Source organism: Sardina pilchardus, chromosome 15 (genome assembly GCF_963854185.1).
Source record: "Sardina pilchardus chromosome 15, fSarPil1.1, whole genome shotgun sequence".
In the NCBI taxonomy this organism is placed as follows: domain Eukaryota; kingdom Metazoa; phylum Chordata; class Actinopteri; order Clupeiformes; family Clupeidae; genus Sardina; species Sardina pilchardus.
The window spans coordinates 1,938,323-1,950,822 of record NC_085008.1 but is presented as its reverse complement, the minus strand read 5'-3'; the positions used below and the strand labels follow the sequence as shown (position 1 = coordinate 1,950,822).

Below are 12,500 nucleotides of genomic sequence, written 5' to 3'. Positions count from 1 at the left end.
TTAATACACTTACAGAATCAAGCTACAATACAAACACACTATAAGTATGGCATATAGTAGTACAGTATAGTGTAGTATAGTACTGTACTGTATAGTATAGTGTAGTATAGTATAATATAGTATAGTACTGTATAATATAATATAGTATAGTATAGTATAGGATACATGTAAACACTTTATAAGCACGTCTCTTGCATGTCTCTGCTCTGTAGTAATATGGCTCCATATTACAGGATATCAGAGTGATAATACGGCTGCATATTACAGGATATCACTACAGAGTAATATGGCTCCATATTACAGGATATCACTACAGAGTGATTTGGCTCCATATTACAGGATATCACTACAGAGCAGATAATATGGCTCCATATTACAGGATATCACTACAGAGTGATGATATGGCTCCATATTACAGGATATCACTACAGAGCTGTGATGATACGGCTCCATATTACAGGATATCACTACAGAGCTGTGATGATATGGCTCCATATTACAGGATATCACTACAGAGCTGTGATGATATGGCTCCATATTACAGGATATCACTACAGAGCTGTGATGATATGGCTGCATATTACAGGATATCACTACAGAGCTGTGATGATATGGCTGCATATTACAGGATATCACTACAGAGCTGTGATGATACGGCTGCATATTACAGGATATCACTACAGAGCTGTGATGATACGGCTCCATATTACAGGATATCACTACAGAGCTGTGATGATACGGCTCCATATTACAGGATATCACTACAGAGCTGTGATGATACGGCTCCATATTACAGGATATCACTACAGAGCTGTGATGATATGGCTCCATATTACAGGATATCACTACAGAGCTGTGATGATATGGCTGCATATTACAGGATATCACTACAGAGCTGTGATGATATGGCTCCATATTACAGGATATCACTACAGAGCTGTGATGATACGGCTCCATATTACAGGATATCACTACAGAGCTGTGATGATATGGCTCCATATTACAGGATATCACTACAGAGCAGATATGGCTCCATATTACAGGATATCACTACAGAGCTGTGATGATATGGCTGCATATTACAGGATATCACTACAGAGCTTCCTCTGAAGGCGCTGCAGTCATACATGTTTCAGAAATACAAATAGTCTTGCTGCCTCAGAAATTAATTTCCCCCCCTGCTCATGTAATCTTTATCGTGCCTCTATGTCTAACAACTCAATTAGGCTGCCACACAATTAGGTAAAAACAGAGTCCGTGTGTGTGTGTGTGTGTGTGTGTACGTGTGTGTGTGTGTGTGTGTGTGTGTGTGTGTGTGTGTGTGTGTGTGTACGTGTGTGTGTGTGTGTGTGTGTGTGTGTGTGTGTGTGTGAGGACAGTTGTGCTTGACAGATAAGAGCAGCAGTGGTCCTGGCTCCCTGAAGGAGCTGATTAAGGCAGAGCATGTGCACACTAATGAGGACTCAGCTGGGGCTTGTTCACAGGCACAAGAACTCTCACACACACACACACACACACGCGCGTGCGCGCATGCATGCACGCACACACACCACACATACACACACACACACGCCACATACACACACACACACACACGCCACATACACACACACACACCACACACACACACAGACACCTACACACACACACACACACCACACACACACACACACCTACACACACACACACACACACACACACACACATTTACACACACTTGCTCACACACGCCCATAACATACACACACACTCAGTACGATCAATAGAGTTATATGGGCTTCAAAGTGCTGCAATTTTCTGGGTCAAGGGCATTTTCACACGAGCCCGTCCATCCACAGGAAAATGGCCGCCGCGGACGGCTCTGCTGCTGTCAATGGCTTCATCTGGTGGCCAATCACCATTCTCCGTCAGCAACAAGGAGGACCGACCCAGGTGACTGACAGCTTAAGTGGCCAATCAGAGGCCTCTGCTCATTAGCGGCGTCAACCTTTACTGATAATACCATTCCACCTACACCCCCCCAGCCCCCCCCAACCCTTGTTGGATCTGTAGTCATATATGCAGAGCGCGTCCCTCTTAAGTAGCCCCCCAGTGCATGCTGAAGGCCAGTGGGGATCGATCTGCTGCCAGCGCTGGTTCATTAAAGATTTCTACCTGTCAGTCCAGACCCACACTGGACACTATGCATGACATATGCCTAGCCCCCCCCCCCCCCCCCCAACACACACACACACACACACTGGACACTATGCATGACATATGCCTAGTCCCCCCCCCAACACACACACACACACACGCACACACTGGGCACTATGGATGAGATATGAGATGCGTTTAGCTTTGAATGAGCCGAGACACACACACACACACTGGGCACTATGGATGAGATATGCCTAGTCCCCCCCCAACACACACACACACACACTGGGCTCTATGGATGAGATATGAGATATGCTTAGCTTTGAATGAGCCGAGACACACACACACACACACACACACTGGACACTATGGATGAGATATGAGATATGTTTAGCTTTGAATGAGCCGAGACACACACACACACACACACACACACACACACACTGGACACTATGGATGAGATATGAGATGTGTTTAGCTTTGAATGAGCCGTGACACAGATCAGATCTGACACACGACTCAAATGTGCATCAGTGGATCAATACCTGTGTGCGCCTCTATACGGCCTTGTTTGGGGGAGGCATCTCCCTCTGTGTGTGTGTGTGTGTGTGTGTGTGTGTGTGTGTGTGTGTGTGTGCGTGTGTGTGCGTGTGTGTGTGTAGGTGTGGTGTGAGAATATCTAGGTGATTTAGTGTGTGTGATTGTGTGTGTGTGTGTGTGTGTGTGTGCGTGTCTGTGTATATGTGTGTGCTGTGTGTCTAAGTGTCTGTGTGTGTGTCAGTATGTGTGCGTGCTGTGTGTCTAAGTGTCTGTGTGTGTGTCAGTATGTGTGTGTGCTGTGTGTCTGTAGTCAGGGCCAATTACGCCTGTGCTGTGCAGTGGTGTGTGTGGTGTGTGTGTGTGTGTGTGTGTGTGTGTGTGTGTGGTGTGTGTGTGTGTGGTGTGCAGGCGTTGATGGATCTATCTCTGTAATGATTGCACAGTCACAGCCACCTCGTCCCCAGGGACCTGCAGCATTCTATTTGCCATCACCCCATTGCCCTCTGCATCCCCAGCAGGAACCTTCCCCCGCCACACACACACACACACACACACACACACACACACACACACACACACTCACATGAACTCTCTCAGTTCTCTCTCTCCCTCCTTCTCTCTCTCGCACACATACACACATACACACATCCACACACACTCTCAGTCCTTCTGCCCTCGCTCTCTCTCTCTCACACACACGCACACACACACACACACACTCAATCCTCCAATATCAGACAAAGACATGCAGGGCACACATAGATAGATATGATTAGTGACTGGCACAGCTCAAGCTGGATTGTGTGTGTGTGTGTGTGTGTGTGTGAGTGAGAGAAAACAGGTTTTAACACTGTGATTTTATTCAAAGCACACTTGTCTTTATGCTACCCAATTTATGCACTGCGTCAGCATCAGTGTGTGCATGAGATTGTGTGTGTGTGTGTGTGTGTGTGAGATTGTAGTTGAGTCTGACTGTTAAAGAATTGTTTACCAGCTCAAGTACAGAGCAGACAGCTTACTGTGCGCTCTGAAGTCTTAAGCTGGTGCTGAGATCATTGTTTTCCGCTTTTTCACCACATTGATGACTAATCCGACTACATTCATGGCGTTAAATATTCACCCGCTGAGGCTAAAGCGCTGAAGAAGCCAACCTTTCATCTGGCCCTTAAAGGCCTGATATACAGCTACTGTAGCCAGCTGGCCAAACATGGACGAACGTCAACAAGGTCAAGATCAGGTACACAGACAGAACTGTTCCACATCCCTCATATCATTCCCATATCTGTTCAAATGATCTTTTTCATAGTGGGGAGAATGTATGGAAATGGTATAGATAATCTGTTCCGTGAAGTCTGACTATTACCTAATACGGGGTTTAAACAAGTTCTCTTTGTTTTGAATCAAGAAGAATTTGACCGAATAACAGACACATTGCACATTTAAGAGGAAAGCTTTGGGGTACATTAGGCTACAAGCTTCCGCTTTTGGAGGAAAGCTTTGGGCTACATTAGGCTATGTGCTTCCCCTTTAAGAGAAGCTTGTCAGCTCTGTCCTGGTTTCATTCAGCTGAACTGATCATATTTCCTGTGCCTGCTCCCAGCTGCAGGACACACCCACATACAGCACACACTCAGAGACTACAGCAAGTCTGGTTCAGTACTTTAGCGCTGCTACTACACTATAGTATTAGCACTAGCAATGCTACAACTCTATAGTAATAACACTAGCACTGCTACAACACTATAGCATTAACACTAGCACTGCTACAACTCTATAGTATTAACACTAGCACTGCTACAACTCTATGGCATTAACACTAGCACTGCTACAACTCTATAGTATTAACACTAGCACTGCTACAACACTATAGCATTAGCACTAGCACTGCTACAACACTATGGCATTAACACTAGCACTGCTACAACTCTATAGTAATAACACTAGCACTGCTACAACTCTATGGCATTAACACTAGCACTGCTACAACTCTATAGTATTAACACTAGCACTGCTACAACACTATAGCATTAGCACTAGCACTGCTACAACTCTATAGTAATAACACTAGCACTGCTACAACACTATAGCATTAGCACTAGCACTGCTACAACTCTATAGTATTAACACTAGCACTGCTACAACTCTATAGTAATAACACTAGCACTGCTACAACTCTATGGCATTAACACTAGCACTGCTACAACACTATGGCATTAACACTAGCACTGCTACAACACTATGGCATTAACACTAGCACTGCTACAACACTATGGCATTAACACTAGCACTGCTACAACTCTATGGCATTAACACTAGCGCAAGTCTGTGTCAGTTTAGTGCAACTCTGTCAGTCGCACTAGTACAAGTCCATGGGTCTGTCTGTACTGGTGTTGGTCTGGATGGAATCATTAGCACTTGTGATGAGTGTTGGTGCTAGCCTGTGTGATGAGTGTTGGTGCTAGTCTGTGTGATGAGTTTTGGTGCTAGCCTGTGTGATGAGTTTTGGTGCTAGTCTGTGTGATGAGTGTTGGTGCTAGTCTGTGTGACTAGCGTTGGTGCTAGTCTGTGTGACTAGCGTTGGTGCTAGCCTGGAGGGAGGGGGGTCATCCCTATGTTCCCCGGGTCCTATGTTCCCCGGTTTTCCCCAAAAGGGTCCTATGTTCCCCGGTTTCAATACATACCGGGGAACATAGGACCCTTTTTGGGAAAACCGGGGAACATAGGACCCTTTCCGAAATTAAGGGGGAAAAGGGTCCTATGTTCCCCGGTCCCATACAAAGTGGGGAACATAGAACCCGGGGAACATAGGACCTGGGGAACATAGGTACGCTCCCGAGGGAGGGGAGCACGGGAGTCTCACCAGCAGCTTGAGCAGCCAGACGCGGGACTTGTAGTAGCCGGTCTTGAAGGGGTTGATGAGGAAGAGCAGCATGAAGCCGTACAGGATGAGGGGGTTGGCCTGCGTGGGCAGCCAGGTGTAGTCCGCGTACAGGCAGGACAGGATGCTGATGCACCACAGCACACCCAGGAAACCAGCGATCTGGGGGTGGGGAGACACACACACACACACACACACACACGCACACACACACACGTACACATACATACACACACACACACATACACGCACACACACACGCACATGCACACACACACGTACACACACATACAAGTACACACACAAGGAGGCACACACACAAGGACGTACACACACAAGAAATATACACGCACGCACACACGCATACATGCCCACACACACACACAGACACAGACACAGACACAGACACACACACACACACACACACACACACACACACACACACACATATATATAACAGTTATAGCATCTGGACTCAACTGACTCAATCATAATTGATTTTTGTGCAGTCAGAGATGTTGTTAATGGCCCTGCTGATGGCATCTCAGTTGATAGCGGTGCAGCTGATAGCATCAACAACAGTTCTCATTGCATTCATATCATCTTACAGTAATTACACCTCCGAGTGCTCTCAGCCCAGTATGAATTCCACACTAGTGTCCGTGTGCTACTAAAATAACCTCAACTCTTGTGAACGACTCAAAAGATCTCTAGCATCTCCATCAGCTTGCAGCATAATAACCCCAGAACACATAACTTATGATATATGTCATCATAAACTATATACCTTACAGTACATCATCATGTACTCTATACCTTATAATGCATATATATTTAGTAGCTATATGTTATATGTTATGCTATAATGTACAGCATGGCACTTAGAAGATATTTATTTCAGCCTTTTCCCTTTTCCTCATCTCAGTATGTACTCCCCACCTTAAACTGCATATATTTGAGCATATATATCATCATATACTGTACTCTTACAATACATATATACATATCATCGTATACTCAATAAATACATTAAACTGCATATATATCATCATATACTCTATTCCTTGGAATGCATATCATTATATACTCTATACCTAACAATGCATATATTTTATCATATACTCTAGAACTTACACCGCATATATTTAGTAGCTACAGTACATATGTCATACTGTGCACAGAGTGGCACTTAGAAGATATTTATTTCAGCCTTTTCCCTTTTTCTCATCTCTGCATGTATCCCCCACCTTAAACTGCATATATTTGATCATACTGCACATAGTACAGTATATTTAGTAGCTATATATGTTAGACTGTGCGGAGCGTGGCACTTGGCCTTTTCCCTGCGCGCGTGCTTGTGTGTGTGTGCTTGTGTGTGTGTGTGTGTGTGTGTGTGAGTGCGTGTGTGTATGTGTGTGTGTGAGTGTGTGTGTGTGTGTGTGCTTGTGTGTGTGTGTATGTGTGTGTGTGAGTGTGTGAGTGTGTGTGTGTGTGTATGTGTGTGTGTGAGTGTGAGTGTGTGTGTGTGTGTGTGTGTGTGTGTGTGTGTGTGTGTGTGTCTCACCTCGAACAGGTGCTGATGCGAGAGGTTGTTGCGGGGGTTGAGCTCGAAGATGAGCACGTGGTTGACGCCGGCCTGCCTCCAGCCGTAGGTGTTGATGCCCAGCAGGAAGAGGAACTCGATGAGCAGGAAGCCGCCGCGGTACATGCGCACCAGCGGCCAGATGTTCTTTTTCGTGCCGCCTAGGAACACCACACCTGTGGAGCCGACACACACACACACACACACACACACACACACACACACACACACACACAACACATCCTCTCGTTATCACCGCCAGCTCGACGGGCTCCAATGATTTACTCAATTTAGGCTTCTACTGTCATATGAATGAAGAGAGTTAAAATTGAACACTGAATTCAAGAACTACAGAGTCCAAATCGCACTCTACAAGAAATCCCAGAAAGCCTCAAAAACTGTTTCTGGAAGGAAATACGATAAGGAAATGGTTAGACATTACATCAAATTGAATATGTTTTCCAGAAAGACTCTAACCGAGGGCAGAGTGTGGGTTTTTATTAAATTAGAAAGCGTCTGGAAATGCTAGAGAAATTAACCCCAAGTTCAAACAGTTTCAACATCATTATAATTCAAAGGCCGATGTTTAATTCCCCAGGAGCGGACATCTTTATTTTCCTCTCGTGTTCCTAACGAGATAGGACTGTGGAGGGAGCGGACATCTTTATTTTCCTCCGTGTTCCTAACGAGAGAGGACTGTGGAGGGAGCGGACATCTTTATTTTCCTCCGTGTTCCTAACGAGATAGGAAGATAGGGCTGTGGAGAAGGCTTTACCCTCCCTCCTGTTCTAGTAGCCAGAGCCTACACGCACACACACACACACACACAGTACACACACACACACACACACACACACACACACACACACGCACACAGACGCACACACACACACACACACACACACACACACACACACACAGGGAGTGGAGGAGGCATTACCCGTGAGCAGGAAGGCCACGGCGAGGACGATGAACACTCCGCAGTAGAGTCCGACACGGAACGTGGTCCAGGCCAGCGCAGGCTGCAGAGAGAACAGCAGACGACCGGACATCACACATCAGCACTTCATAGAAGAATAGAACCTATTCTTTTTTTTTTTTTTTTTTTTTTTAAGTATATTGTTTGGGCTTTTTTATGCCTTTTTAATGTGACAGGACAGTGTAGAGTGACAGGAAGCGAGTGGGAGAGAGAGTAGGGGTGGGATCCGGAAAGGACCACGGGGCGGGAATCGAACCCGGGTCGCCGGCGTGCGGTGCAGGTGCCCCAGCCAGTCGCGCCACGACTGGGGCCGAATCTATTCTTTTTTGATCCCGTGAGGGAAATTCAGTCTCTGCATTTAACCCAATTAGTGAACACACACAGCACACAGTGAACACACACTAACCCAGAGCAGTGAGCTGCCTGCCCAAACAGCGGTGCTCGGGGAGCAGTGAGGGGTTAAGTGCCTTGCTCACTTGCCTTGCTCACTTCAGCCGTGGACTAGTCGGGGACCGAACCGGCGACCCTCCGGTTACAAGCTCGAAGCCCTAACCAGTAGGCCACGGCTGCCCCATGCTTTCACCATATTCTCTTCTATTGTCTGTTCATCTGTTTATTCTAAAGGTTACCTCTTCTGCTAGAGTCACAGTCTTGATCAGCTCAAGTCAGGTCTGCTTCATTAATAAAGCGCTTTGAAAACAACAGTAATTGACCAAAGTGCTAAACAATCAAAAGGCCAGGACCCGACAGACAAAACAGTAAACAATTACAGACAAAACAGACGTTTAAACGATTAAAAAACAATATTATAATCCTCCCACTCTATTGGGTGAGCTATTGTTAAGCACCTTGTGCTGCTCTAACGCTGTGAGACAGGGCGCTGTATGAATACAGATTGACTGAGTGAGTGAGTGAGTGAGTGATTGATCGAGTGATTGATTCACCTTTGACTGATAACTACTGCCACTCTGCACACTGGCCTCTTGAATTAGCATGGGCCCTGTCTGGGAGTGTGTGTGTGTGTGTGTGTGTGTGTGTGTGTGTGTGTGGCTAATGACCAGTCCTATCTGGGCTCTGCGCTCTCACACAAAATTAATGAGCCTTCCTCCTTATCCTGACTGGGTGTCCTGATACCTGCTGTGCATGTGTGTGTGTGTGTGTGTGTGTGTGTGTGTGTGTGTGTGAGTGTGTGTGTGTGAGAGAGAGAGTTGAAAATGAGGTCAATGCTGTATGAAAGACTAAAGGAAGTGGCATACAGTACTCCTCCCTGAACATTTACGTGAGTCGAGGACAACACCCTCGCACGCTGCACAGATGACACAATTCTTGTCACGCGCCGCATGTACAGTACAGGACACAGACGCAGGACACAGACGCAGGACACAGACACAGGACACAGACACAGGACACAGACGCAGGACACAGACGCAGGACTATATTCTAGAGCAGGACACAGACACAGGACTATATTCCAGACGCATGGCTATATTTGAGCCTTACGAATTCAACCGTTCTTAATAATTCCTTAACCACTAGCTGGCACTTCTAAACGCCCAGTACCACATGAGTGCTTTAAAGGTGCTATGAGTGCTATGGAGGTCCTATGCGACCTTCCAGCTCTTGTTTACTCCAGCGGTGAGAATGTAAAACAAAACTCACCAGCCAGATAAAAAGACCAAAGCGAGTGTCATAGTGAGGGGGTCATACGGTCACCGCCAGGTGATTAGCTGGCTGGTTATTGGACAGTGGCTGCTAGCCAGCTGATTGGCTAGTGATTTATGACATGCAGCTGTCTGCCTGCTTATTGGTTGGTGGATGATTGACATGTGGTTGTCTGTCTGCTGGTTGGTTGGATAGTGGTGATGGGCTGGGCTTACCTGTGCTGCCCCCAGGGGAGGGACACGCAGTCTTTTCATGGCCCTCTGACGATCCCCTCCCTCCAGCTCTGTAGTAACCAGAGCCTACACACACACACACACACACACACACACACACACACACACACACACACACACACACACACACCCCAAAAGGAAGAAGAAATACATTCATTGCTTCTACATATCTCTAGGATACAAATATCTTCCTTTACTTAAAGGGATAGTTCGGATTTTAAGACACGAAGTTGTATGGGTTCCCTGTCAGCAACGTAGTGCATCAGCACTGACTTACCCCCGACAGCGTCCTGTGAGCCGAGATCCAGCCGGTTTTAGATCGTTTTTGATGCTGAAGAAAGTAGTCCGGCAAGTTTCTGGGGTCACGAAAGTAAAGTGTTTTTCTTCTCAGAACCATATGCGTTCAACAGAGTGATATATTTGCACCACAAAAACGTTGTCCAGGAAAAATTCAAACCTCGTTATCACTTACTTATTTTTCGCGATTCCTATCACTGCGCGCTACTGACAGCTGGACAACGTTTTTGTGGTGCAAATATATCACTCTGTTGAACGCATATGGTTTTGAGAAGAAAAACACTTTACTTTCGTGACCCCAGAAACTTGCTGAAGAAAATAGTCCGGCATCAAAAACGATCAAAAACCGGCTGGATCTCGGCTCACAGGACGCTGTCGGGGGTAAGTCAGTGCTGATGCACTACGTTGCTGACAGGGAACCCATACAACTTCGTGTCTTAAAATCCGAACTATCCCTTTAATTTCTTATTTTGGCTTTAAGGGCAATATTAGACAAGTTATTAGAATATAAAATTGTGGACAGACATATTTCATGCATGGTCAGCTCTCAGTGGCTCTCAGTGTGGGAGTACCACACACACACACACACACACACACACACACACACACACACACACACACACACACACACACACAGTCAGCTCTCAGTGTGGGAGTACCACACACACACACACACACACACACACACACACACACAGTCAGCTCTCAGTGTGGGCGCACCTCGGTCTCGGTGATGAGCTGCGTGATCTTCTTGCAGGTGTAGAATGGCGCCACCTCCACCTGCCCCACACGCCAGTCGGCCCCGCGCGTCGTCTCCAGGATCTTATCATGCTTCTTCAGGATCTTACGGAACCCTGTGAAGTTCAGGTTCTACAGGGGGGAGAGAGAGAGGGAGAGGGAGAGGGAGAGGGAGAAGGAGAAGGAGAGAGTGAGAGAGGGAGATGGAGAGAGAGAGGAAGAGGATGTCAGTGATGTTCAGATTCCACAACATGACACAACACACAACAGTGGGGATGCAAAGAGGGCGAGAGGCGAGACGAAGGTACAATTCACCTTCTACAATCTGCTGGGTCTGCAGGAGGAGGAGGCTCACCTGGTGGGTAGAGCTCACCTGGTAGTTCTCAGGTAGAACCCACCTGGCAGTTCATAGGTAGAACTCACCTGGTAATTCATAGATAGAACGCACCTGGTAGTTCTCAAGTAGAACTCACCAGACAGTTCTCAGTTAGAACGCACCTGGTAGTTCTCAGGTAGAACGCACCTAGTAGTTCTCGGCTAGAGCTCACCTGGTAGTTCTCAGGTAGAGCTCACCTGATAGATAGAACGCACCAGGTAGTTGTCGGGTAGAGCTCACCTGGTAGTTCTGCAGGAGGATGAGGCTCAGGTAGAACTCGCTGAAGGCCAGCTTGAGGTCCTTGAGGTTGCGGTGGTGGTTGCGCTCCTCGTGCGACAGCTGGAAGACGACCTTGTGGCGGCGGCGCAGGCCGGCCGGGGCGTTGCTCTCACGCTGCGCGTCCAGAGACGACTGCAGCTCATTCTGCAGCGTGGCGAAGCGCCTCTGGGCCTCGGCCAGCTTCTCTGCAGGACACACACACACACACCGGGGGAACAGGGGTCAGAACACCGTATGTCACCACACACACACACACCGGGGGAACAGGGGTCAGACCACCGCATATGAACACACACACACACACACCGGAGGAACAGGGGTCAGACCACAGCATATTACCACACACACACACACACACACACAGGACACACAGGACACACACACACACACACACACACAAACACACACACACACACACACACACACACACCGGGGGAACAGGGGTCAGACCACCGCATATGACCACACACACACACACACTGAGGCACTGAGCTGAATATTCAGAGAAGAGAAGTGCTCACCCAAAGGCCATAAACAACAAACCAGCTGGGTGTGAACACAAAAAACATGACTAGACACACCGCAGGAAGGCATGGTGCTAACCCAGAGGTCAGAGGTTGTGACCTTAACACACCGCAGGAAGGCATGGTGCTAACCCAGAGGTCATGACCTTGACACACTGCAGGAAGGCATGGTGCTAACCCAGAGGTCATGACCTTGACACACCGCAGGAAGGCATGGTGCTAACCCAGAGGTCACTCTCAGGTGGTCAAAGGGCAACAGCTGGGCATGAAGCT

The 12,500-nt window shown here is 47.3% G+C and overlaps 1 protein-coding gene across 1 annotated transcript in view; it reads right to left on the bottom strand.

Annotated features, from left to right (window-relative positions):
* Positions 1–12,500, bottom strand: part of xpr1a (xenotropic and polytropic retrovirus receptor 1a) — an 82,626-nt gene that overhangs the window by 14,995 nt on the left and 55,131 nt on the right. Inside the window, exons 4-9 of the mRNA XM_062556349.1 lie at positions 11,665–11,888; positions 11,031–11,180; positions 9,996–10,079; positions 8,080–8,161; positions 7,122–7,315; positions 5,540–5,719 (exon numbers count right to left, since the gene is read on the bottom strand). Coding sequence (XP_062412333.1) covers positions 5,540–5,719; positions 7,122–7,315; positions 8,080–8,161; positions 9,996–10,079; positions 11,031–11,180; positions 11,665–11,888 — 914 coding nt within the window. The remainder of the gene's footprint in view (positions 1–5,539; positions 5,720–7,121; positions 7,316–8,079; positions 8,162–9,995; positions 10,080–11,030; positions 11,181–11,664; positions 11,889–12,500) is intronic.